The 27,607-nt window shown below is 48.0% G+C and overlaps 5 protein-coding genes across 5 annotated transcripts; 2 read left to right on the top strand and 3 right to left on the bottom strand.

The window, feature by feature from the left end:
- Positions 1 to 543: 543 nt before the first annotated feature.
- On the top strand, positions 544 to 2,825 carry AO090102000238 (Mov34/MPN/PAD-1 family protein; the record flags this gene model as incomplete). The annotated part of the gene is made up of 2 exons (XM_023236919.1): positions 544 to 547; positions 1,849 to 2,825. 2 exons carry the CDS (start codon positions 544 to 546, stop codon positions 2,823 to 2,825), a joined length of 981 nt encoding a protein of 326 aa, XP_023091730.1.
- A 1,553-nt stretch (positions 2,826 to 4,378) lies between these two features.
- On the bottom strand, positions 4,379 to 8,259 carry AO090102000239 (putative cell division control protein Cdc25; the record flags this gene model as incomplete). The annotated part of the gene is made up of 3 exons (XM_023236918.1): positions 4,379 to 4,743; positions 4,797 to 5,013; positions 5,062 to 8,259. 3 exons carry the CDS (start codon positions 8,257 to 8,259, stop codon positions 4,379 to 4,381), a joined length of 3,780 nt encoding a protein of 1,259 aa, XP_023091731.1.
- An 11,402-nt stretch (positions 8,260 to 19,661) lies between these two features.
- On the bottom strand, positions 19,662 to 20,371 carry AO090102000243 (uncharacterized protein; the record flags this gene model as incomplete). The annotated part of the gene is made up of 3 exons (XM_023236917.1): positions 19,662 to 19,842; positions 20,032 to 20,185; positions 20,335 to 20,371. 3 exons carry the CDS (start codon positions 20,369 to 20,371, stop codon positions 19,662 to 19,664), a joined length of 372 nt encoding a protein of 123 aa, XP_023091732.1.
- Positions 20,372 to 22,102: 1,731 nt separating this feature from the next.
- On the top strand, positions 22,103 to 24,747 carry AO090102000244 (C2H2-type zinc finger protein; the record flags this gene model as incomplete). The annotated part of the gene is made up of 3 exons (XM_001822407.3): positions 22,103 to 22,238; positions 22,411 to 24,547; positions 24,606 to 24,747. 3 exons carry the CDS (start codon positions 22,103 to 22,105, stop codon positions 24,745 to 24,747), a joined length of 2,415 nt encoding a protein of 804 aa, XP_001822459.1.
- Positions 24,748 to 25,920: 1,173 nt separating this feature from the next.
- AO090102000245 (uncharacterized protein) lies at positions 25,921 to 27,204 on the bottom strand (the record flags this gene model as incomplete). The annotated part of the gene is made up of 1 exon (XM_001822408.3): positions 25,921 to 27,204. One exon carries the CDS (start codon positions 27,202 to 27,204, stop codon positions 25,921 to 25,923), a length of 1,284 nt encoding a protein of 427 aa, XP_001822460.1.
- Positions 27,205 to 27,607: the final 403 nt, after the last annotated feature.

Here is a 27,607-nt window from a genome sequence, read left to right as displayed (position 1 = left end):
GTCGACATCGCGCATCTTCGACAAATAGATGTAGATTCTGTTTCTTGAGTTCGTTGAGGCGTTCCAATTCTTCTTCAAATTCGTTGATTGTACGGAGACCACAGCCGCGGTTCGCCGAGAGGAACGCTTTTCTGTCACACTCCTCAACGCCGAAGCGCTCCCAAAGTGCTTCCACGGCATTTCTAAGCTCTGCGATCTTGCGCTCCCGACTTCTCTTCTCCTCCAACAGCTTTTCTCGCTTTGCCTTCAAATGGGCCAGGTCGGATTGGTGAAGTCCCAGCTGTTCGGGGGACTCTTTGTAGTGCTTAACGATGTTGGAATCGGTTTGGGCCTGAGGGGTTCCGAGCTCGGCCCAGAGCTTGATGATCTCTTCGCAAGTGGTCTTGACATATTCGAACCGTCGTTCGTATTCTTCGTAAACTCGTGAAAACTCGTCGTTCAGATCATCCACGTATTGGCGAGACAAGTTGAAACTAGGCGATATCGAAGATCCCGGTGCTGTAGGGGGAAGAGCAATGGTAACAAAAGACGCTTCGAGGTGAGATGAGTATGACTCGAGAGCCACAACGAGTTCTACATGTCGTTAGCAAGTCATTCGATCATTAGCGGCAGTATAACATACTCTTGACCTGTTCGAAGCGCTCGTGGTGTAATTTGCTGAGTGCATTATGCTTCTCGCGGAGGAACGCAAGACAGCGTTTGAGGGGATAGGTTATGCGCAAGTCATCGCGATTCAGCTGATACTCGCCATTGGCCTTCTCATCCTCTAGAGACTCCTCCATTTGCTCGATTGCAATTATGAGTTGTCGCGCCTCCTCTGTCATCTCATTTTTCTCACTATTGATTCCGTTAACATCCGAGAAACTTTTCCGTCGGGCTGAAACACGGGTAGAACTTACTTGTCAACAAGCTTGAGATGATTGTTTAGAGTATCGGACAGAGCACTGAAAAGCTATAGTTGTTTGTTAGTATCAGTTGACAAACAAGGAAGTGCTAAGTAAGCCAACCTCCGCCTCTCGAGAGTCGCGCTCATGGCTCGGAACGCCGATCTCATCATAGATGCCATGCAGCTGAGCGACAATATTATTGACCTGGGTGGTCAAGTAGCTGGTGTCGACGGCCATCGTATGCCAGCGCTTTAAGTTAACAAAAGAAATATAACGAGAGTATGTTCACGTCTTTAAGGTTTCGTGGTCATGTAGTCTCTGGCGGCGATGCGCCTTCAGCACTGCAGCTGTGAGACACCAAAATCCACCAGCGTGAATCTGCAACAACAGCAAACGATTGACTCAGAGGTCGGATGTCATCTGCGAGAACAAGGGGCTACCCGCAGGCTTTATGTATAGCTAAGCACTTGCAGACGTATGCAAGGGTGGAGAGGGGGAAGAGGAATCAATTGAGGCAGTGATGCGATGGGATGGAACAATAATAATAGTGCCGCTCCCTTGAGATGCAGCCGCGATCGAGATTCCCTCCCGGCCCCTGTTGATGGCGTTCCGTTACTCCAGCAACAGTCCACCTAACCCCTCACCGCCCCGTTCTGCCATGACTCTACTCACCGCCCTCTCCACGTCTGGACTCCAACGGTTGCTTAAAGTAGATCAGATCTGATAGATCAGACGTCACCAAAGTCAGCCATTTGTTTTTAACTCCTCATCCCGCAAATCCTGCTATAGACTACTCCTCTTTCCTTTAAACCCCACAGCCTATCATCTCCTATTGTCAAAAACCCCACCCATTCAACATCATGCAGAAGGCTGCACAGCAGTCTTGGGGTTCGTACTAAGCATTACCCCGATATTATCAAAGACAACATCCATTACTAACAATAAACCCCTCCCACTCCAGAGCTCGAAAATGCCATCAGCCTCATAGATCCCCAACGAGACGCCCTCTACCAGTACGATCAAGAAACACACAAAGCCCTCAGCGCGGAGCGCCCATGGGCCAAAGACCCCCACTATTTCAAATCGATAAGGATCTCCGCTGTCGCGCTACTGAAGATGGTGATGCACGCACGCTCAGGCGGATCTCTCGAAGTCATGGGCCTAATGCAAGGCTACATCCTGCCAGAAACCTTTGTCGTAACCGATGCATTTCGCCTCCCAGTCGAAGGAACAGAGACTCGAGTGAACGCCCAAGACGAAGCAAACGAATACATGGTGTCTTATCTCCAGGCATGTCGGGATGCGGGACGGATGGAAAATGCAGTCGGCTGGTATCACAGTCACCCTGGATATGGTTGCTGGTTATCGGGGATTGATGTCACCACGCAGGATATGCAGCAACTCGGCGGGCCGTTTGTTGCCGTGGTCATTGATCCAGAGCGGACCATTTCGGCGGGGAAGGTAGATATCGGGGCGTTTAGAACGTTCCCTAAGGATTATACGCCACCCAAAGAAGAGCAAGAGGATGATGAGTACCAGACCGTACCGCTTAACAAAGCGGAGGACTTTGGAGCGCATGCATCCCATTACTATTCGCTTGAGGTATCGCTTTTTAAGAGCGTCCTTGATACTGAAATTCTGTCACTTCTGTGGAACAAATATTGGGTGGCTACCCTCAGCCAGAGCCCTCTATTTACCACCCGTGATTATGGTAGCAAACAGATGATGGATCTTAGCCAGAAAGTTAGACGGGCCGCGCGCAGTATTGAAAGCAATCCCTCACGAGGCGGGACCACTACTGTCAAAGATCAACAATTGGAGAAAGTCGTGCGAGATGGGCAGCGAATTGTATCGGAGGAAGTGAAGGGCCTCCTGGCAGCTGAAGTCAAGATGAAGCTCTTCCAAGGCATCGGCGAGAATAACAAAGCAGAGACATAAACAGCCACAGTTTCTCAAGAGAAACAGATATTATGAACGGTGGTACGACTCTACGTTGGGTGTTAAACTTCTACCGAGCGTTTTCGGTGTCGAAGGCGCTTCTGGGCCCATATGTATTTAATGCCCCTGAGCAACACGACGAATTATGACGAGATATCTTGGCCAAACTTGCGCATTCTTCTTGTACAATTTATTCCCATGGATGTAACACAGAAGACGAAAGATATATACCTTCGTAGTTAAACAGGTAGGTACAAGAACAGAAAGGACACATGGAGTGTACAAAGCTGGGACAACATACAATGTTATCCTATGTCATGACGTATCATTATCAATCGTGAACGAGACCACAGTCCCGTGGAAACCCTTATCATGAGGCCGGGGAACCAAGACACGGACGACAATCTTATATAAAAAAAAGGAAAACGGGCCGAGCCACTGTACAAAACGATCGAGAGGGTCAAGAATATATGCAGGTAAATGGTAAGATAGAGAAAGGGTCAAGGGACTGTAAGACCGCCGAGGTGAAGGCGAAAAAGAACAAAAGAAATAGCAGAGCCGTGCAAGGGTTGAGTTGGTAGCGTCTGATGGTAAAGAGTGGTCTCGTCCGCAAAAGTGAAGATAAAAGACAATAAACAACAACAGGTCGAGGGTATCACAAGCTTCCACTGCAATCGTTCTATCACATGCGATTCAAGTAGCTGTGGGGCGCTAAAGTCAGGGGGGTTTCGTATAATGTTCGAAGTCCCCTCAACTTGTCCTTTTTATCCTTTTTATTCTTTTTTTTAAAAAAAAATTTTCTTCTGGTTGTCAGGCTGTTGATAGACCAACCAGAGACAATATGCTCAGGATGATCAAATGATCATATGGCGCCCGGACCGTAACCGTTCGGTTTGGCCAACGGCATGGACATGAACGTCGCGTCAAATGAGAACGAATAGCTTGAAGGAGGCGTCGAGGAATCCTGGAGTGCGGCTGGAGTAAAGGTGCAGAAGCACTCTCGAGCAGCGCAAGGATGTCTTGCAGTTCGACCCCAGGTAGGTTCCAACATGCCGCGTCATGCAATTTGATAAGGCCGTAGTAGACTAATCCTTCTTTCGCACGGTCGCATAGATGATAGACGGCGTCGTTCTAGTGAGTCGTGGTAAACGCCAGGGATTCTATCGCCGCCAATCACCTCGCATGGAAGCCATTGGCGTGGGTGATCGCTCGTGATAAACTTTGTCGGGTTGCCGGCGGTAACAACTCGGCACGTGCGTAGTGGATGCTAGGACAGGGATCTCCACGTATCGCAATCTATACCCCGACGGAGAAACGGAGTTCGCCGGCTTACAGGAAGCCCGATTCAGACAGCAGTCTACGCGTTGGGAAGAACACAGTTAGTCATCATGTAATCAATCAATCAATCAAGACGTCCTTCAAAGAGAAATAGTATCTGAAAAAAAGATATGGGTATCGCCACACCAGGCCTTAACACCGAAGCAAACACACAAGGTCATGAAAAAGGGCATCAAGTGGGAAGGTGCACATGAAAAAAAAATAAAGGAAAAGCATTATCGCATCGACATGGCCAAGGTCGCAATAGCCAAGGTGCTCATATCTCTACCTGCTGTAGTAGCATACCTCGCAATCTTCTCGTCCTCCCGTTCTCTGGGTTCCACTTCCAAACTCCGGTCGTACATGTCATGCACGTCGCCCGCCGCTTGTAAATTACTGAGAATGTAATCCTGCAGTTCAGGAACGGGTTGCAGGAGATAGGGGACGTTTTGGTACTGCTGAATGTCTCGGATTACTTCCGCGGTTTTGGCGCGTTTGTTAAAGTTGATCAGCTCCGATGGCGTAAGAGATGGAATACCGTCTTCGATGAAGGTCAAATCGGTCAAGTAAACACCTAGGAAATCGAGGTTAGTCTCCGCAGCTAAAAAACGTAGGATAGGGGTGGGATTATGTCGATCAATCCTAATCTCATACCGAAAAATGGAATGCATGGCGGGTTTGCTAAGTGCAGAGTTTCACGGTATTCACCGAAGTTTTTCGTGCTAGCCATGAGTTTACGCATTTGCTCCAATATTGTGGACGTGCGGCCACTAACTTGGCCCCATGTCCGGCCAAGTCGATGAATCGGTGCCGTTCCGAGGGCAGAGATAATAGATGTCAGTGTAGAGTAGTTGTTCAGGGCACGGCATTTCTATTTTTGTCAGCAATAGCCGTCAATATGGTGGGGAAATCTTCATACATCTGCTACATTAACAAAGTGCTTGATAACAACCACACGCTTCTTGACATCAGATTGACTGAGGATCATCTCCGCAACCCAATTTGTCAGCTGGTTGGAATGAAGGATGAGAGCTTTCACGTTAGTCGCAGGCTCCGGTTCGTCAGGCCCAACTTTCTTTTGCCACGTTTTATTCAAACATTCTATAGGTCGAATCTTGGAGTAAAGACGTGATTCAATGATTGTAAGCTGGCGAGCAAATTCTATTGGATCAATGTCCAGGAATTTAAGCTTCTTCATATTCTTCGGGATAATAGGAGACGGGGCAGGAACCGCTTGCGTAGGAACAAGCCGCTTGACAGTCGTGTCCTGGCCACGAAGACGTTGCTCGATAACCGTCAACAATGGAGGCGTGCCAGGTGTTTTCGTAGTAGCGATAGAGTCTTTGGTGAAAGCATGGACACGTTCCAGAAGCTTCATATGCGCTTCATCATTTGGTTCCATCCAGAAGTTTTCAAACCAGCTCTTGAGGATGTTGACTATACGGAATCGAATGGGCTTTTGCTTCCTGTCAATCCACATCTGCATCTCTTCTTGGTTTAGACCGAACGGGGGCTGGATATTAAATCGCTGGGTTAGCAGCTCGAAGAGCTCGACGGCGGTAGTAAAGGAACGGTAGGTAAGGAGGAAAGTATTGTTGAAAGAAGCATCAAGTTTGTCATGTCGAGTCAGGTGCTCCACTAGTCCTGCTAGCGTGCCACATTTCAAAGTAGGCACATCGTTTTTGGTATCGTAAAATACTTCGCCTTCATGATCCATCTTCAAGAACCAAGGCGTTTCTTCCGGCTCCCGGACAGGTTCCCGGATTGGCTCTCGAGTGATTGCAGAAGGTGGAGCTTGTCCGAAGAATCTCTGTGCCTTATCCATATTACGCCGCACTTTGTCATGTGGGGGATTGACGGAATAAGAAGACGGGATTCCAATTGACTCGTCCGCGATCTTAGCCTGGGATTCCGCACGGCTATGCAGAGCCTTCAAACCCTCGTTATCCTGACCCAGACGACTCTCGCTACGGAAAGCTGCAGTAGACTCGGGGATCTGCTCAAGCAGGAGAGACAGGGAGAATCCGATTTGAGAAACGTAATTCTCAAGTTGCCTAGCAACACCTCGCACGGCGTTCAGACGATCTTCGAGAGAATCTCCGCGCAACTCAGCCCATTCATCGCCCAGGGGGCTCGTGACGGCCTGACAGCCGAGGACGAAATCGGCAATCGCATCGTAAACTCGTTGTTTCTGTAAACTAAAATCGACCAATTGCGGGTTTTGGAAACTGGTACCCAAGGGCGCCAGATTGATCGACTCGACAGAAGAAATCCAAGGACGAAACTGTTCGATGACCTTGATAGCAGCGGCAGAGACAGAATCGCCGATTTCATGATGCTCAGCAATCGTGACGATCTTCTTCTGGCTGAGCGACAATCGTTCCTCCAGTCGGCGAATGCTCCCAACGAATGACCTCCGCAGAATGTCAATATGATCCAAGAGCGCTGCATCGAGTGGCACCGCTGGTTCAACTCGAGTGTCGGCTCCATCCTGGTCTAAGAACGACGTCGGGCCTGAATCATTGAGTGTGACACCGTTATTCTGCCAGCCGCCGCCTGAACAGCTACCTACCACAAATCCCGGGATGATGCGCCGGATGAAGTCACCACGCTGCTGTCTTGCAATATCGACATAACCATACACTCCTTGCATAACCCCATCCGCCTCTTGTAAGCATTTGTTGACGGAATCCGGACTTGGCCAGTCAGCCGCAGCAATGTGCGATGAGAGCACTAGTTTGGAGAATTTCGACATCATATCCCTGAAGTGAGGGTACAGAGCCTTATTTGTTGAGATAATCGACGGGTTTCCGGAGTGGTTGTCAGTGGTATCGGAACCAGCAGCCAGAAGCATACGCAGATGGTCGGATATATCTTCGGCCTTTCTCACGTATTCGGAGCGATCACCGTTCAACAAGGTCTGGCGATAGGTCTCGACAGCGTTGCGCATGTTATCAACGAGCAATGCCCACGTCAGGGGGGCGGATGCACCATCGTCAACAAAATGCGAGGGCGCTTCCGAAGAGATAGAAGGTCTGTAGAAATTGTCCGAAAGCGATGTAGTACTGCTAGCAGCGGTACCAAGACTGTAAGCCTTAGACAGGCTTCGAAATGAGCTCTTCCCTTCGTTAATCGATTTGGTGGTAGACGGTAGGTGTAAGGAATCCATGGAAGTTGCGGGGGATACGCCGTCGATATAGGACTGTCGTCTCCGAGACATAGAATCCTGAGAAGCAAGCATCAGAGATTCACCCTCCGCTTCGGATGCGGAGCCATCATAGTCATCCTCGTCTCGTTCGAAACCACGGGCCATCAGTTCTGGAGGAGGTCTAGTCTGATTGGGCACAAAAAAGTTATTGCGATCGTAAGGACCTGTTTCGTTCGTAGACGGGTTTTCGAACGGCAACTCCATGGTACTGTAGCCGGTGAGGGTGTTGAAGTAGAATAAACGGCCATCGGGGGTCGCTTGTGGAATCCAAAAGGCGGCCTCTTCCTGTTCATTGGGAGGTCCTGTGCCTTCAATAGGCAGTATCGGTTGCGAATCTCGCGGATTTCCTGCAGAGTCAACCTCGTCTTCCTCGCGGTCCTCCTCATACTCCTCTCCCAGGCCAGACTCCGCACTGACGTCTCCATCTTCACGCCCGTTCGATACATGCTCCTCGAGCTCGCTGAGGTCTGTAATGATAGTACAGTAATTGCTAGGGAACCAGCCCCGGACACTATTGTTGATCACTCCGTCCCACCAGCCGGTCTCCAGTTGGTTCAGAACCTGAATGATATCACCTCTCTGAAAACTTAGACTGGTATGATCGTCGGCATCGTAGTCATACATGGCCCGCACAAACAGCGCAGGTGCTGGTTCGGGGCTGGGAGTAAAGCGTCCAGTGGCAGTCATCTTGACGGGTGATTGATGTGCTTGAGGCGACTGATCGACACTCTTATCTCTGTAGTGGAAAGAGAGGCTGCTTCCACGACTGCGACTCCCGGGGGCAGTCGTGGGAGTGTACGCCTGCTCCTCGGTAAATGCAAACGTGGTTGTGATAGTAGTACCCGTCTTAGTCGCCAGCGCCGATTTAGTGTCGATAACCAATGGCTCTGCCAAACGGGTGTCGTACATTCCAATTGACTTTGGTAGTTACTAGATAAAATGGGAGACGGTAGGGGGCGGGGGAGGGAGCCAAGATAAACTGGTAATCAGTACGCTACGTCTCATGCGACAAACGGCTGGACGAGCTTAACGAAAGGCGTTGGTCATGACTAGATCGGCAAGCAAGTGTCGAAGGATCCGTTAGGAGGGGAATGCGGTGCGGGTTGGTTGCAGAATCACGCTGCGGGAGAAATGTAGTAGACTATAGTGGGTTCACCGCACGGGTGGTGGCAGGGTAAAAGGCGATAACGATAAAAGTGGCAAGGACACACGGTTAAAATGGAGACCCGGATATGGCGTCCAGCGTAGATCTTTGTTTCAATGTGAGACTGAAAGGAAGAGTGAGTGAAGAACACTGAGGATGTGGAAATCGAAGAAAAAGGAGAGCAAGAGACCGAAAGACCACCGACCGTCCAGGAGAGGAAGAGAGCGAGTGAAAGAGAGGGTCTCAGGGAGTTTTAGGGGAGGTTCACAACAGTCCGTCCATTCGGGTTGGTGGGCAGATGGACTGGGTGTGAGTGGAGGAAAGTGACAACCTGCAATACCGCCTGGTCCGTCCACCGATTACTGCTACTGTGAAGGGTACCACTACGGAAAGTAAGTCTGTAATTTTTCAATACCACCCTACCTAAATTACCGTACCTGTCCATTTCCTTGTACTTCAGTTACCCGTTAAGAGACCTAACCTACCCGCGGTTGATACAACCGGTCAACGAAAGTTGAGAGGGGCACCTTTTGTTCATTTTTTTATTTTTATTCTTGGACCTTTTTCCACCTGCATTCAGCTGATAGGGAACAATAATATCGGGCAAGGTGTAGGGATGCACTCTTGTTGGCTGGGGATGGATTTTTTAATTTTTTTTTCCCTTCTTTTTTTTTTTTTTTTTTTTTTTGCCACAAACATTCAGCTTGGGGGCTATAAATTGCCCCAAGTCACTACTGCGCCCCGTGTTGTGTAGGCCATAAGCCTCACGTATGGAGTACCTGGTAGATTACAGGTAACGAAACTAAATAAGGTCGATACGGAGACGCGGACCAGCAGCCAGCACGAGCCCTCTGGACCTTTTGACTTTACGGGCCATGCATAAACTGTCGCTTTTGGTGCGTTGATAGGCGCTTGCTGGTCGCTAAAAAGTCTAACCAGTTCCCCGTACCACAAACATCCAACCCTCATTGCTCCATCTTTCTGAATGGGTCACTCTACGATTTAAAAGCGCGTCTGTACGGAGGAGCCTTGGTTCTCGGAACAAAGAGGCTGGAACCTAGGGAGTCTCGGCTGCATTTCCGCTACTCTTGACTTTCCAGGCGGATGTGATTGGGCTGGCTATGCAATATATAAAGTTAGGAAATGGGGGTTTTGATATTATTTTGTAGGCGAAAGTAGATACTCCATATAAAGTTACATTGTCCATAATACCTGCTTCCATGTCTCCTGCAAAAAAGAACGAAAGAGTAAAAAGAAATTACTAAAAAAGAAAAAGACAGGATCGTTTCATTGGTAATCTTTGGTATCTGACCGACTTGTATTTTCAGCCACTTGTTGTCCCCATTTCCTGTGGAGAATTTTAGCTCGCGTTGCACTCCAAAAATACTCCGCAACAGTCTCGACTGATGGGGACTTTACGAAATGAATTGGGTCTTAGTAGAATCATATATATTACTACGTATTACTTCAATAACCGCTATCACTCCCACACCGTATGGACGCGCGGGAGACACGATTGCACCACCGTCGACCTACAAGACCGCGTATCAAACACATAGTCATCCATGAACCTTGAGAGGTCTGGAATTCAACGCATGAACCATACCGGTCTTATTCGGTATTCCGCTTTCCTATCGTGATATGCATGCGCATGGGGACTGTCCTGTGCGTGTATCTTCCCGGAGGATTAATCACAATTCGATGCGATGTATAGGCCATGATTTGCCTCTATGGGCGGCAGGTCGCATGAAGGCACCCAATTCATGATCAACCGCGGTGCCACTCAACATTTCCGGATAGTAACTACCGAGTCCAAGTCTTCAACTACGATTATGGGTAACCATTCACAATGAAACGGCACCTGTTCTAAATCTGCCAATGCCAATGCCCTATTAAACTATGCTGATAATAGCTTACTCACACGGGCCCCACACCGTCGCCCGTCCATCAATCACGTATAGAGTTGCCATGCGACATTCTTCGGAGAAGCGACTATACACGCCTATATACGAGCTTACCCACGGAACAGAACCAAGTGATGTAATCCTGGACAGCCCTGTTACTGGAGTTTCGTGTTGATTCCCAAGGAACGAAGCCGAGACCGTACAGACTGTACCACTTATGACGATATGTGCGGCAGATCAGGGGGTTTGGGGGATTTCTAGAACTTGTGAGCCGTTACTATTAGTTAATTAGTTAACCTTCTTTGTGTGAGCCGCGATAATAATTGGCGGTTGAGCAAAGTTTCTGTGTCGGACTTCCTTTCTCGGATTACCTTAATTTTGAGATTCCTGAACATACTTCAATATCCAATCTGCACCACATGTGATCTCCACAATATAGTAGTAATATTCCCCATTGATCATGTCATATACAGTCACAACCGTCAATCTCACCGGTTGAAACAGCCGCTATCGATTCGCAGAACCGATATCGAAGAAATCCGCGAGTCACTTGACACACAACGCAACGTCAAAGCAAGTCATACCACCTTGCAGGTGAGCTGTCAGACGCCACATAGGGCGATGTTTTGCGGCATTCAAAGTTAGTCCTATCAGACCCTATCTCCTATTGAGCCGTTGCAGGCTTTCATTTGTGATATATGGATAGATAGGAAGTATCTCTGTGCCTTTCCAACCGGAATCTTAATCCGGTGGCTAACTACATCCCTGAAATGGAAATTGGATCTCTCAAATTGGAGAACTGGCCCCAATATATTCGGCCTATCTTGATCCTGTGATCTCATTCCAAGTTTTTGTTATCGCTCCTTGCCTCCAGCCCACCGTTTTGGCCCTGCTGGGAAGATATCGGGATATCGCATCAGAAGTACCCTCAGGACCAACCCATCAGTATGAAATATTCACTTTCGTTACTCGTACTTTCAATCAGAAATCTCATTTCCCCATGACAGAAAGTTAACGTAAACCCAAAATTCCCACGGAAGTAATTCACCACAGTAATCCACCCTTGTAAATGTATACCTCGATCCACAACATCATCCCAAAACCACCAATTCCTCCCCAGCAGACACACCTTCAATCACCATCCACCAATCTCCCAAAAACAACCCTAACAATCATCACATCCCCTCCTTAGTCTCCCACGATCCCCATATCCCCATATCCCAATATCAAAACAACACCAATCCCCCTCAAACAACCAAACCCACCCGACCCAAGAAAAACCCCAGCACTGACCCCAAAAACCACGTGTTTCGACGCCCCGAACCAAAACACACTTTCCGCATGGCCTTGTTTCGCATTTACTTTGACACGCTGAATCCACGCCATTGACGTCGGCCGTGGTTGCCCTGCGCAGCTTTGACCGCTTTAACCTTGAGACCATGGCATTGTTTCGGTGGTCCATGCGTTATATGTTTGGTAATGTTGGTTGTGAAGAGGGGTTGTATCTAAGTATTGAGTTTTCTTGGATGGTTTATTTTGTACCTTTCCCAATTTTGGGTGTTTGAAGGGTAAGGGAAGGGACCGGGTGTTGAGCTGGGGTGGCAAAGGAGGTATGGTATATCGGGTTTGGTTCGGGGTGGGGAGGGTGGGGATACGAGATTGTGGGGTTGGGGGATTTTGGAAGTATGGGAATGGTTGTTGAGGGGGTGAGTGGGTGAGAGAGGGAGGTAAGTGTAGTGTAGGTAGAGTATCTGTTGTGTGGTGGGTGGTCTTGCTTGGAGTGGTGTTTTCTATATCTATATCTTTTGTATGCCTACGATATATTTTGATAGTATGTGTTATAACGAAAGTGTAGATGGTTGACTCGTAGAATTCATCGACCAGGACAGGATTCATGATATTGCAGAGCCATAGATATACACTATACAAGTGGTTACTAGAGAATGATAAACTACACCCTCCATCTCACTGTCATCGGTTCGATGCAACCCCGTTTCTGTGAGCAGCTTCGACGGATCTACACTATGGCAGACTTACTACAAGATACTAACAGGCCCAAGCCTCAGAGTAACACTGCGTACGGTATATACTAGGCCCTATATGTCTCTAACGACAAGAATAAGTTAAACAATGAATAGTATCAAAAGCGCCTTGGCTACTTACCGAGGGAGCGGCAGCTTGCAACCATAAACAGAAGTCACACGACCATGTCTCATCCTGGTAACATGTTCCAAGATACCACCGGCGTCTCTTCATATTATTGAGTAGACATGCATCCCCGATCGTCGTCATCGATGTTCTATATAGCCCTACGCTTCCGTCCTCTGGCGTGATGACCGACTATGCACTGTCCCTGGGTCACTGAGTAGCTCATGCAGCAGTCGTATACTTGATACAAGCATGCCCAGAGGGAGAACTAGCTCTGGCAGACATCATTGAGAGAATGTCTAACGCTAATGCTTGGCTCTGGGGAATCGTCGGCGAAATGTTCGATATCTTGTATAGTCCCACTGGATACAGTGCATACTCCGGAGTATACCGGGCTCAAATTAGAGCGGTCTGGGGCTTAGAGCACATGAGCCTTTCGGTTTGGAGTTGTATTCTGATCCACAGGTAGAGATATGCGTTGGTTAGCACCATTCACCATTCTAACACTGGATGGTGCACCACGATGGAGGTGACCTAGTTGAATCATAAGCTGACAGGAACATTAAATGGGACTTTATGGACAGACAGTACGTCGTCACTACCAAATGACGAGAGAAGAGCTGAAGAAGAGGCTCTCTCTAGTTGAATGGCGTAGTCCAATGTATCTTCCACTTGAGGTTTCCTTGAAATGGTGTCGGCTGCGGACTATCTTGTATGGCTACTGAGGCGTTCTCATAGGCTCGAGGGAGACTGCGTACTATTCCACATGTATGTATCTTGTGAACCATGGAATCTTGCCCAAGGGGTTGTTGTATTCTTTGTAGAAAGTCTCTAGGATGGTATGGTGAGCCATTGAATATCTGCAGGGTGCGATGCCACCGTATCACGACACCAAGATGGACTATGTATATACATCGGTGATGCCGATAGTTTACTAGATATCTCTACGTTTGAGCTATACCCCTCTAACTACCTTCTATACTTATACTACTTGCATACTACGATTGACAACCTACTCCAGAGTACATATCATGAAGTATATCTCGCGCCCTCCGACAATTGTCACCCAGCACACCACATCCAAGCAACAACAAGCCTAACCCAAACCCTGAGAGCATGAAACATCCACAAGAGACCCTAAGTCAACAATCCACCAAAGCAAGACAAGTACAGAACCCCTCAAAGCCGAAAAAAAGTCCCGAGACACGACACCCCAAGCCCGAACCTGATATACACCGTAATCTCCCTCCTTGCAGCATCCAATATAAAGTTAATCAGCGGAGGAACCGATAAGAGCACACACAAAGATAGACAGAAAACTAGCAAGGGGAACCCCATCGTGAGAGGGGCGAGGAGGAGGGGAAGAGAAAGCCCCTCACATTCAATTGACAATCTCTCGCACGAGGGAGTGACTGGGGCAGACGAAATTGAGTGAAGTGCCGATGTAGCCGTTGCTCTATTAACTAATCGTAGATCCCCCTGACGGAAACGACGGCTGCCTAAGTTAGTTACTGGGACTACTACTAGAGAAATAAAGCGATGGGTACAGGATCAAATCTGGCTATGGGGCAGTGTTATCTATCTAGTGAATCGATGGGCTGTGCTAGTCAGGCCCATACGAATGGTTTATGCAAAAGGTCATCGTACGGAGTACACGATTCCCAAAACTCCGTACGAACCTCAAAGTTCGATAGGTTCGAAGTATACAGAAACACAGGAAACGTCCACGACGCAACCCACGGAGCGGCAAATAACTAAGGTTCCCAGATAACAACCCATGTCTCACACCAACAACCAGGATCCTTCCCAGGTACAAACCTATCGGATCAAAAAGGTCCATCCGATCACTACCCCTTACGAAAAACCCATCCCGAAAAATAAAAAAAAAAAAAAAAAAAAAAAAAAGAAATAGTCAAACCAACATACTCCGGATGATACCTTGTCTAGTTCCTTCCCCATACAGACAAGCGAGCGAGCATGCATCCGAAATGAACCAGGGAAATTTCGATAGTCTCAAGGCTGAATCAGTGGAACTCTCTTCTCTGTAGTTTGCGCGCTCTCCCTGCCCCTCCCCCTTTTTTTTGGCTTTGCTCCGGCCCCCCTTTCCAACTTCCCGGGAGACGACGGTTGGTCCAGAGATTGTGCCGGATGTTGCAGAATGCTCTTCCAGAAGCCTTCCTTGGTTCCAATCGGCCGTTTCTGGTGGGGAGTGGAAGACGTATATCGGTGATTAGCGAACCGGTTGGTTGGTGTTGGTGTTGGTGGTTCCGAAGTTTTTGCCGTGGGGTGGTTGTGTTTCTTTTTTTTTTTTTTTTTTTTTTTTTTTTTTGTCTTGGTTTTCCACGCGTTCACCTGTTTGATTAGTGAATGATTGCTTTTGTGTGGTAAATTCTTCACAAGACGGTATTTATTATGCTGTGAAACGTTATGTACGTATGTATTCTTATTATTAGCATACTTTGTACCTGAGCGAGTAACGATTGGGGGAAAGCGGGATACCTCAGTTGTCTGAAACATGTAGTAACCTCTTCTAGATATCGAGTACGACTAGGTTGCTCAAGACAAAGAGCTGAACACAACACTCAAAATTCGACACTTGCATCGTAAGAACTAGACCGAGTTAGAAAAAGGAAGGTCATTGAAATATACATCCTGGTAGCTTAGTATATGCGGCAGGCATTCTATAGATACCTGCTCATACTTGGCGAGCTATTTCACACAGAAATATATAATTCCTGGATGGCTATCTCACTAGGTGCCCAAAAAGCACATATATGATCAACCATTATTTACCCAACCATGCAAACATCCTACGAGTTGCCAAGTACACAGAGAATGAGACAAGCGAATGCACACCGAGTTGGTCTCACCCGCTGACTACAGTGAGACGCCTGTCGTTCTTTGGAGACGACTCTACATCTGACATGCGGGTGTGAACCATGGAACGCCACTCGCTCAAGTGTGGACAGACGGGTAGATTCCATGGTTCAGCTCTATCAAAGCTATGTAGAATATTTTGAGGAGATAGTGACGGGCTACAACATACATTTGGTGAATCACAGATGTTTAACTACAAGCTGTTCTAGAACCTATTAGTGAGTGGATAGAAGTCGACTTATGCATTGTAAATTAGTTTAGCCTGAGGCAGGCTTAGGTTTAAATCCAGGTTAGCGAAGCCGCACAGAAAATACTCCGCCATGAAGTCGAGAAGTTCCACGCACACACAAAAAAAAAATAAAATAAAATAAAATAAATAAATAAAATAAAATAATAAAGATAGAGGGAGAGGGAGAGAAAGAGTGGACGAGGGAAAGAAATGTGAGAGAGAAACCACACTAACTGAAAAAAAGATCGAACTTGGGCGGTGGCCCTCTCTCTTACTCTAATTTTTCTCTTCTTTCAATTTGGAGTGGTTCTGGATTTATTTTCCTTTTTTCTCTTGCCCTTACTAGCCGGTGGGGACCAACGAAGCCCAACAGTCCAGTTTCTTACTGCCATGTGTAATATATATAGAAGCGGTCAAGGAATCAACAAAGGGAAAATCTGGCCCCCGACAACGTGCGCCGTATCAAGAGGAATTTGCCCAAACTTGATGGCCAGCGCTCACCGACTCCATGGTCATGGCCTGTTTGAGGAATTCCAGACCGATATTCTTCCCCGCCGGCGAAGGGGGAGAAGGGAGAGAGGGGGATTCCGCTAACCTGCATTTGTTCATATCCAGGAATTCTCACGAAGTTGCCGGGACGGCAGCCAAAAGGCGGTTTGCATGCTGCCGATGCTCACTAGTGTAAGGACGGGGTCTTCGGGGAAGAGGTTCCTGGAATCCTGCAACGGTACCTGGTGGGGACGAAAATCGGGAGAGATGGAATTTCATGATTCAAAAAATTATCTTCTTTGGGTTTCCGATCGACTGGCCGTAGATCCATTATTGCATCTGGGACTATGTGGTTACGTACCGAACTATGGGACCGTAGGGATGATAAAGACGGCTAGCTGCAGCAAATCAACTCGCTTGTTGAGCGCAGGAGAGTCTTCAAGGTTTCCAGCTCTTTCGGATTTTAACTTTGACCTTTTTCTTTTTTCCTTCTTTACCCCTTTCTGGAACAGCAATGAGCATGATGAACGTGATGGTGATCCGAGCAGTAAAAGAGAAACAACGAGTGAGTGATAGACATAATATAAACCACCCGAAGCGAAACCCACCGAATCATCACTGGAATAGGGGACCACACACCCGGAGAATATGAGATTGGACTGGAAATGATCGATCATGAATGGATGGATCGGTATGCACGGAGGATTTTGCACTATTTTCTTCTTTTGGTCCCGTGCGCGAGCCTAGATCGATAGTGATGGGACGGAGTCCGCAGGTCCTTCAACATCGGGTCTCTCTCTTATCCTGAGGCCACAATTGGATCTGTACAACAAAGCATGCGATATTCATCAATCAATACCGACAGTGTTCGAGAAAGCCGCCATATCCTCGACACAAAACTTAGTTATCCACCAACAGGAACCTATGGTCATCAACTCCGTATCCTGGGCGTTTCTGGGTCGGACCGCTGCATGACCGGGAAGTGGATCGAATAGAGAGAGAGTCAGCGAGAAAGAGATATCCCGCCAGTTGCCAGGGTAGAGTTTTTCGACGAAGTCCTCAACCTCGAAGGAATTTAAGAGGCTGGGCGCATCAGAGAAGGCCGAATAATAGGTTCTTTTGTCTGACCCGCGGCGCAAAGCTCTTCCTCAAAAGAGTAAGCTTGCCGGCTCACCGCTCTCTCCCTTCAACAACGCTGGCAGATTAAAGCGGTGAAGGCAAGAAAAAAGTACGTACATATATAACTAGTCTTAGTGACAAACTAACGGCTTAGTTATCAGTAAGGTGGAGAGTGGATATATGGGTCCTGCATCTAAAGACCGCGGTGGGTGCTGATTGTCGAGTATCAGAAGTAGGTGGGATAGCGGTGATGCCAGGTCGTGGAGCCTGCGACAAGGTCAGGCCCGTTGAGGGGTAAATCTATTCTACGCGCCGAAGGCCACTCTCAGGAAAGAAGGTGGTGTTTTCGTAAAGTGTACAATCTGTGTGAACACAGAAGTGACAGTGACGTTTTCGCGTAAGGTACACCGTCCTTGTGGTACTTCTGAAGTCATGTGCGTTACCCTAGTAACTAACCGTGTCTGACGGGCTCCTCGGGTTCCCAACCCCCTTCAGTATTGAAGGCCCCACTGGCATGCCGGGATTTTACGGAGTCTTTTTGGATTGATTTTTTGTACTATATCTCTACGGAACTGTCTTCGCTAAACAATGAAATGAATAATAAATCCATTCAAAAGTGTATTGGATTTGATAGTTCAGGCAGACTATGGCCATAAAGCCAGTTACCGTCATGACTCTAGCTTGTATAGCCTAAGAAACTTTAAAAAAAGGGGGATGAACAAGCACACAGATGCCGAATTAGTGACGATGACACCAGCAACGACTCATCTGACCTGGAAACGAGAGGGATGTACCCTGTAATCTGTCCCATCGACGGTGGAGCTCTCTTGGGGGCACGCGGAACGAAGGCGCGTCTCCGAGTGAGGCTGGGATTAGGCGCGATTGCGATTGCTGGCCTGCAGGCAGCCACAACTGACCGAAGCCAACTAACCCGAAACTAAAACTAAACTATGTCCTGATCCAGTACAGATCCCCCCCATGCCACTGATGCAGATGCGATCAGGTATTCAGAATGCACCGTCTGCTTGGATGTTGGATTTCCAAAAACAGCAACAAAACTGTATCTGATGATGTAGTCCTGCAGGCGCAAAAGGAAACTCGACCGCACCTGACGTACCGTCTCCTGGAAGACAAAGACACTGCCTGTTGTTTCAAGTCCAGGCGGTGCAGCTGGATAATATTGGTTACATTTATTATGTAGCCTGACTGACTGTCTCAAGTAAAGACTGACTTACGGGCAGAGGGAGCTGTTGTTCGGGCCCTGTGCTGGGAATGTGCACAGGCGAAGCTTGCAGCGCCTTGGGTTGTCCACTCTCCTGAGCAGCTGACCTGGAGCTGGAGGGGCCAAGAACAGAGGCAAACATCCTTCGACACTGCCCTCTGTCCCTCTATTCTTCACGGGGAATTTTTATTTTATTTTCTTTTTTCTAGAAACGTTGAACCACAAAACTTCATGGTAAAAAAAAAAAAAAATAAAAATAAAAATAAATAAATATCAATATTGGCAAACACTATACTGAAAATTTATTTTTATAAATGAAGATTTATTCGTATATCGTCCAATCTCCCGTAGAGTGGCTGATGATCTGTCAGTCCGCCTGGAGATATCACATCGTTCAATATTCTCCTATTGCTGTGTGATGACGGGTGGCTGATCAGCCAAGCCTACTTCTGTACACATAAGATCTCTGACTTGGCAATGATGACCTCTCAAGAAACATGAAAAGTGGTATAATCTGGTCGGTAAGAAAACACAGCTTGATCGCTTCTCCAGACTTACTATCACTGGATTATACTCCGTACTCCGCTCTCACGTTTAAGATTAGTTCCTTCGTCATGCCGACATCTCGAGGTGAGGGAGTCTGGAACCAAGGGCCGAGCTCAAGGTCGAAGATCCACCAGGTTCAAGTTTAGAGGGTGCGTTTTAGGCAATCCGGTTTCTTCTGTCACGCGTTGATTGGGTGGTGAGCAGAAGCAACCTCGGTGATAGGCGACCGATTCGCGAATTACCAAATAACTGGGGATTATTACGTAGGATTACCAGTGCAGCTTCCTGGCAAGGGAACGAAGGAGGGGTTGATCAATCGGTGGATTCGAGGGGGGGTATTTTCCAGTGCCAGAGAAGGGAAGAGGGACAAGAGGGGACCGAGGGGCTGTTAACAGGATAAGTCCGGTGGCGGGTTTAAGAGAGGGGTTCCCATATTGTCAAAGGTTCCCCTCCCAAATTTTAATTAATCGCAAAGATACCCTTTTCCTGGGGGAGGAAAAAATATGTTTTTGTTATTATTAAAAAATAAAATAAAAATTCAAGACACCGGAAATGATCTGCAATTATTAATAAAAAAAAATGAAGAAAACAAGTTGATACATGAGGTGAAGAATGATAATATGGAATGAGGGTCTAGACAAGAATAAAATAATAATAAAATAGATATTCAAAAAGAGTCTGTGTGCAAAGAATCTCGCTGGTGGAAATGAAAGGAGGGAACACACAAATCAGGTCGGCAAGCGCACAGTTCCGTGGCATTTGAAGCTGTTCGATCCTTGTTGGAGGGGCAAGGGGGGGGGCCGCTGACGAGGGGCTGAGAATGGTCATAATCCGAGAGAGCAAGTACAATAAAAAGTAAAGTAAAATAAAATAAAATAAATAAATGAATAAAAAAAAAAGAAAAAAAAAATTAAAGACCATTTGGAGGGGCTATCCATAGGTGCGTGTGATTGACTGAGCAGTAGGCCTATTTTTTAAGCCGACCGATATTATTACTTCCTACCCTGTCGATATATAAGCTGCAAGATTAGAATTATCATCAATTGCCACTCCATAAGTACCATGTTTCTTTGTATAGGTTAAATAGATCATAAAAGAAAGCCACTTGATATTCATAGCCCCGCAGCGGTTTTGTGTACCAGAGTTGTGGTTCTGCGCTGTCAGATAGCATAAATGATAGGGATCATTTACTACCGAGATACGACAAACGACCTTTACCTGAGAAAAGCCCCAGTACCTTGTATCGCGGAGGGACTTCTGAACCGACTAACTAACCTGTCTTGTATTGGTATACGGCACTACGTACCTGCCGATGGAACCCATCGAACAGAGTTACATACCATACCAGATAAAGCTGGGCTCATGCCAGGCCCAACCCCACAATGAAATAATATCGATAAAAGAAATCGTAATCATACACTACTCCTACAGAGTGGACTATCCTCAATCGAGCAAAGTTTCCTAGGGCTATGTAGGAAGAAGTACTCCGTAGGTTGGATACTACGGGGCTTCCGACTTTTAATATAAGAGAAGGAACGGTAGTATACTCCGTAAGTGAGTGAGAGACCCTATTGCTTCCCTTATAACAGGGATGAGCAGGTGAAGGATTAAAATTATGCTTTGTAGTGATCATTTCGTGGTGTCTCATAATATTAACTCCGGAGTACATACAAGTAGAAAACCCTCTTGCATCCACGTAGATAGTACACACTTTGTCTCCTTAGACAAGGCGATGCTTAAACCTCCCAATGAGTAAGGAATGACCGATTCATTCCGTGGGATGCTCTGATGAATGTCATGTCGGTGCTGCCCAATGCCATGCATGAGCAGAATAAAATAGTATTTATAGGATAGGTTGTGGAAAATGATAATCAGATCTTGCTGAAGATGGCGGTATATGATTTTTATTTTATTTTTCGACTTGAGCTTTTTGGGGCCCAATGCGTTGTTGTGTTGTGTGGAAAATGGAGTCAGTGTACATAGGTAGTGCAAAAGTGGATATGTTAGATGGTCCCTCACATTCAAAAAAGAAAATGGGAGAAACTCTGAGGACTAACAAAACAGCGGAATGAGTAAGTCTTTCTAGACCCCCCGGTTGACCCGGGTTGACGGGTTTGAACTTACAGCAGTCCATGTGGGCTGCAGTGGGCTGGTTGATGTGCTTTGTTTGGATGTATACTTTGGCCCGTATGCAAGCTGTATTTAGTCGTATGGGACGGAGTACGGAAGGACATGTACTAACCAGGTTGCGTTTAGCTTCGTTATCCAGTTAGTCAGAAGGGGCAACAAGGGTGCTGATTGGCCCTCGGAGGAATCGGCGGTGGTGTTAAGGGACCCAGTGCGTGGAGATTCCAGAGACAGTCTGTTCGCTTGTTCCCCCTCCGTGAGTCCCGCCCGGAAGCCCCTCTTTTCCTGGCCAGTGCCTCTGCTCCCACTTTCCTTGTTGTTACGCTTTCTCGCCGCCCAAATCGCCAACACCGACACTGGACACGACCGCCTCACTGTCGCGATTCAGCGATCGCCCCGAATCTGCCATCGGCTTGTGCCCACGTCCTGGCGCGACTTTTCTCACACTCGCTTCTCAATACCCACCCCCTCGCTCCCCTTCCCCTTCAACCAGAACTTCCCTAAACTCACTTTCTCCTCATCCATCCATATTTCCCCCTCCTCTTCTTCTTTTCTTCTCTTTTTTTCTTACCACTTTCCCTCTTCTCTCCTCTTCCACCCTCCCCCCTCTTCTTTTTCTCTTCTTTTCTTTTCTACATACTCTTACGATCAACCTGTTTATTGTTTGCGATTCCTTTGATTCCGTTTTCCCCTCCTGGCTCGTAAAGCCACGGCTTCGTTTTCCTCCCCCTCGGTCCGCCTGTGGCTGGACCCCCGTCCGATATCATCGTGTGCTTCAGTATTTTTCCCGCCCAAGGAATGATCAGACAACCCACAGACTTCTTGTCATTATCTCGCTTTCAGAACCGGTGTGAAGTCACAAAAGGGACGATATCGCAATCTTTCTCGCCGTCGTTGTTTTGCTGAGAAGATCTGTGGTCCGCCTTTCGCTGCACCGTCTCTAAGAAATGGCTCCATCCGCATCGAACACGGCCAGCAACTCGCCGGCCAAAAAGACATCCGCACCAGAGAAGAAATACAAGTGCCAGTTTTGCAATCGCGCTTTTAGCAGAAGTGAACACCGCAGCAGACATGAACGTTCCCGTAAGTGACACAGCTTTTCACACGATCACAATTAGGTCTTCTAGACTGTTGATACCATGCGGGGCTTGGTCGCATACGTGATTTGGTTTCCGGACGCGATTTTCAGTCTTGCATGGTGGATAGATGGTATTATTCAGATATGGCGGACAATGCTGACGTGTTGCTCGAACAGACACAAAAGAGAGGCCCTTCAAGTGCCTAAAATGTCGGAGTACCTTTGTTCGCCGAGACCTCCTCCTTCGCCATGACCGTACTGTTCACGCCAAGGATGGTGGGATCCCACTTGTTTCCGAGGGCCGCCGACGTGGCGGCGCAGGTGTTCAGAAGTCCTCCCCTGCACCTGCACCCCCCAAGCCTTCAATTACAATTGATCCTGCTACGTTGGAGCAAATTGAGGCAAGCAGTGATGGTATGGTCGATCTTGAAACTGCAGCCATGTTGATGACAGATTTCCAACATAAGGCCGCAGCCGCCGCTACCAGTCAGGTTAATGATCGTGCTGAATCGGATCGCTCTTTCTCCCCCGGACGCGGTCCGCTACTAGAACCATCTGTATCCTATTTGTCGGGCAACGCGACGTTGCCCCAAATGCCTTGGGACACCCTAGTCTCTCCCGTTGATACGAAACACTTTATGTCCCAAGACAGTGGCTCAGACTCGCGTACACTATCGTCGAGCATGGATCGGCATGGACCGGTTGGTGATGCGCTTGCACCTTCGCTTCACTCGCTTGTCAACTCGTTACCAGTGTCTGGAAATTCCACTCCCAACGCCTTGTCACCATATCCCTCGATGACAGGCCCTGTCAGCCCGGTGAACTACCGGAAGTCTCCTGGACCCAGCCAAGCACTGACACTGCCCAAGGCTCCTCAGATCTCAAATGAAATTGAGCGGAATATGATCGTAGAACGTATCAGGAATGCCGACGCCCTTGGATCGCTTCCCGATAGCTTCCAGCTTCCATCGACGGCCGCATTGAACAAGTATCTGTCGACGTATTTCAACTTGTATCACCATCATTTGCCCTTCTTGCACCAGGAGTCTTTCAAGCCTACAAACACCTCGCCTCCACTGTTGTTAGCCGTACTCTCTATTGGTGCTCTGTACACGTTTGAGCGCCAGCACGCATTCATGCTCCATGTTGGCTCGAAGATGCTGGTTACGCAATTCCTGCAACACAAGGACAACTTCGATTCGAGAAAATGCCCGTTGTGGGCTATGCAAAGCAGCCTGCTGAACATGATCTTTGAGAGTTGGAGCGGTGATCCGAAAGGCCTTGAATGGACATGCTCCATCAAGAGCTTGCTCGCTAACATGGTCGCTGGTAACCGCTATCAACTGAAGCTTCGTACCGAAGCTCGCGAGGGAGCCAAGCCCACCAGGGAAGAGTGGATTGAGGACGAGTCATGCCGTCGAACCTACTATGCCGTCTACATCTTTTTTGGCATGCTCACGCTGACCTTCAACCACACTCCCGCAATGAGCTTCGATGAATTCGATAACCTAGAGCTTCCATCGTCAGAATCGCTGTGGAACCTTGATGTCACGGATGATGAAGCATGGCGCCGTAGCCTGGCTTCGACCACCACCCTCACAGTGCGTGAGGCCCACGACTGCCTCTTCCAAGGTGAACAAGTTCGTTACAGCGCTTTTGCGACTCGTGTCTTGATCAACGCTCTGTTCTTGCAGGTCTGGAACCACAAGCGTAGCTTCGAGGCTCTGCAAGATGTTGTGACCGAATACAAGCTCCGTCTCGCACTCGAAACATGGGAGAACTCTCTTGAGGTTTGTGAGCCAGAGACGATCGTGGTGCCTATTAGCACTCCTCAGAAGGGCCATCCATTGATCTTCAACTCTATGGCTGTTTATCGCAACACGCGCGCTCGGTTAGAGGTCGACCTCAAGTCGATCCAAGAGGCCTTGCGGTATCATTCGTCTTACGAAGTGGCCGCTGCAATGACAGTTGCTCGTGAGAAGGTGAAGCGCTCCCAGGAGATGAACAAGGTTATTCAGTCCTGCTTCGAATGCATCGAAATTGCTGCCATCCAAGGAATTAACTGGGTAGCGAAGACATCTGCCACCAACTGGAGTGTTGAGCATCCGCTCTGTGGCTTGGATCTGATGGTCATCTTGAGTCTCTGGCTCTATCGCCTGGAACATGACGAGGAGCCAGCGACTGAGGCTGAAATGGCCATCTACAACAAGGTGCGGAATTTGTTCGATGATGACGCCGTCGATGCCTTTGGTAAACTCAGCTCCACTGTGGCCCGTGTATGGGGTAACATCCTAGACGGAGTGGTAGTATGGGGGTAAGTTTCAATCTCTAACTCGCAATATCGTAAAATCCAGTTACTGACAACGTCTCAGAATTACCAAGCTCATGGGCGAATCGTTCAAGCTTCACTCGCAGGCCTTGGTTGGCTACGAAGACTCATTGCGCGTCGGCAAGGACCAACCTATCCACCCAATGCCAACGAAGACACTTGCTAGTGTAGGCACGGCGTACTAGGCGATGAGTATGTCGGCTTCGGAGTTCTACACTATAATCAACTATTTTTCAAATCGCTATTATGCTCTTTTTGGCCCTCGGGGCGGAGTTCCACTTCTCGTGTTTCTCGCTCTGACTCGGGTCCCATTCATCATTGAACGTTTTCGCTTTTTCTTTCTCTCGTTTCCTGGGCATTTGGACACTGGCGGAATCTCGGATTTTTAGGGTCGGGATGGAGGAGCAAGAAGGTGGGCGGCGAAGTTTGATTTCCGGTTATGGAATGCTATGATACTGAACCGCCGCATAATGCTTCTTGCTGGTGTCTCCTGACTGATGTTTGTTCGTCGCTTAATCGTTTGTTACGTCTTTCCTTGCGTCGTTTATGGTCTTTCCTGTTGGTTTTTACAAGAGCTCACAGGAGTCCGGTGTGGTCATTTTCTTGTTTTCACGGGCAGTTTCCCAAGGCAACATCTCGACACCCGGCTGGTCCTGTGTGTTCTTCACTTTAGCACTCGGTGGAGTTGTTGTTTTCTTGATACTCATCATTACACTCTTAATCCTTAGTGCTTCTCTTCTACGCATCAGCGTGTTTGGTCAATTTGCCAGTCGATTTGTCCCCTGATCATTTGATACCTTGTCCGTTATATATTCATCTTACCATTTTAAAGCTTCTCTTCAAGTCACTCGTTCTCATATACTTTGGTCTACTATTTTTACCTCCGTTTGAGTTTTTGCCTTAATGTATGTGAGTTAGATTCGTTCTGAGTTTATGTGTCTATGCCGTCCCCGCTGTTAATGTTTGCGTTCTATCTCACCCCCCTCATATTTTTGACGTTTTTGTTTTGTTTTGACGCGACTGTTTTGCATACCTTGATATTCCGTTCTTGAAGATTGTTCATTGTTCATCTTTATCTTCACAATGTTTCTTTGGTATTATTTCTCGTTTGCTTGCACATGGTTTTGTGTTGTAGTACCCTGTACTATAAGTAATTCTAGCACGAAATACAATTTTTGTTTGAGCGGGGAGTTCAATTGTTCTATCACACAGTACATAGTAATAGTAGTACACGTCCAACAATAAGCCAATAGTAACAGTAACACTAGCTTGTAGCATTTGTTATGTCATTAACTAATTATAAGTTCTTATCTACCTATACATCTCTAATAAGCTATAGAATACATATGTCTAGCATATCACTCACAAACGGGTTCCACGAACCCCTTCGTCCACCTCAAGGAGCCCGTAATGATTACAAAAAATCCCAACGCAACCCCGATATTGACAATCCCGTAGAAATAGGCATGTCGTCGACGACTGAGCCCATTTAGTTCAGCTACCCACGTACTAATTGTGGTTGCTGAGCCACAGAACCCATCCATAACACCGGCGAGCACCTGGCAGCTCGTGAGAATCGACGAACTAGCCCCAGAGCCAAGCGAGGAGGCCCCGATACCATCGACATGCTGCAAGTCATAGCACATAGCGAGGATGATGGTTCCGAAGATGTTCACAGCGAACGTACCCAGCGGGAAGGCGGGGAGTCGGGTATTCAACACTAAAGAAACATAGTAACGCAGGAAGCAGCCAAGCGGCGCGAAAACCACTGCGAACACTGCGCGACCACGCCAGAACTCTGGTCCATTGTCATGACGATCCGGAGGCCATATTGCGAGGAAGACGGCGCCCAGCCAGCATCCCCAGCCGAGGATGATGAAGAGCGGGTCTATGAATCGACGCGTGAAGCGGAAGGGGAACGAGGGGATTAAGGGATCGAGGGCGAGGGCGAGATGGGCGCCGAAGATGAGCGCGCCGAGACTGAGCGCGACTGTGGTCAGGATGACGGCTACCAGGGCCATGAAGCTGTATCCGCCATTGGGGGTTGAGGGGTCCGACAGGTCATTGGATAGCGCGAGGAAGATGTCACGGATGAAGCTCGAGAAGGAGGTGAAGCAGCCGCAGAATCCGGTTGTTAGGCCGATGTACAATGGGATTGTCTTTTTAACAGACTTGTGGCGTTTCGATTCGGCGCTTGGGTCGGTCCCCGTGCCATTGCTGTTGTTTTGGTTCACGTCACCCCATTCTTCGCGGAAGAGGTTCTTGTCTTCGAGGAAGAAGCCCATTAGTAGCGATCCTCCTACGTTGGCCCAGAGAACGCCCGTTACCACGGGCGCTCCCGGGTAGATGGTCAGGGCTTGGAGGCCAAGACGCGCCAAAGTGCCGAAAATGGCGAAGAATATCAAGTATGAAAGCGTGAAAAGGTGCGTAGCATGTTTGGAGAGAGGTCTTGCGACAGGTTCCCTTCGTGAGGGCGTTGGTTCAACGGGGCCGTAAGGAGGCTTGTCACTGGTGGGAGGCAGCCCATATCCTTCGGATGACCAGGCTTGGCGCTGCGAAGCTTCCTCGGTAGTGGGAGGTGGCGCTTGGGTTTCAGGCAGCTGTTCGGTGTCGTTGGCAGGTATGGGGCTTGTGGATTGCATGTCGAATGACAATGCGCGATATGATTCACATAATCTCTATAGCGAAAGGTAGAGCTGGGAAGGGAAATGAGGAGCTGTGAAAAGTCAGTTCGGAAGGAGTGAAGATTGGACGGAGAGAGTGGGTCATGGCAGTATGGTGGGTATCTTAGTGGATAAACAATCATTTAGTTGTTGATAGACAGCTGATAAGTGATTGTTGATAGCTTATCAGTTCCCGATAAACGACAATGAGAGGGGCTAAAGAGGTGGAGATAAAGAAGACAGGAATTTGAAGGGAGAGAAGGAATGACAAGAGAGAGATTGACTTGGAAATCTGAGCGGAGAAGAAGAAAGGGACGCTGACATCAAGGTACATGCATACCGTACAGTACCTGAGCAGGTGACACGACACACCCCGACCCCT

The sequence above is a fragment of the Aspergillus oryzae genome, chromosome 4, assembly GCF_000184455.2.
Source record: "Aspergillus oryzae RIB40 DNA, chromosome 4".
Lineage (NCBI taxonomy): Eukaryota > Fungi > Ascomycota > Eurotiomycetes > Eurotiales > Aspergillaceae > Aspergillus > Aspergillus oryzae.
Note: the sequence above shows the minus strand (reverse complement) of the source record. Positions and strands in the feature narration are given on the sequence as shown.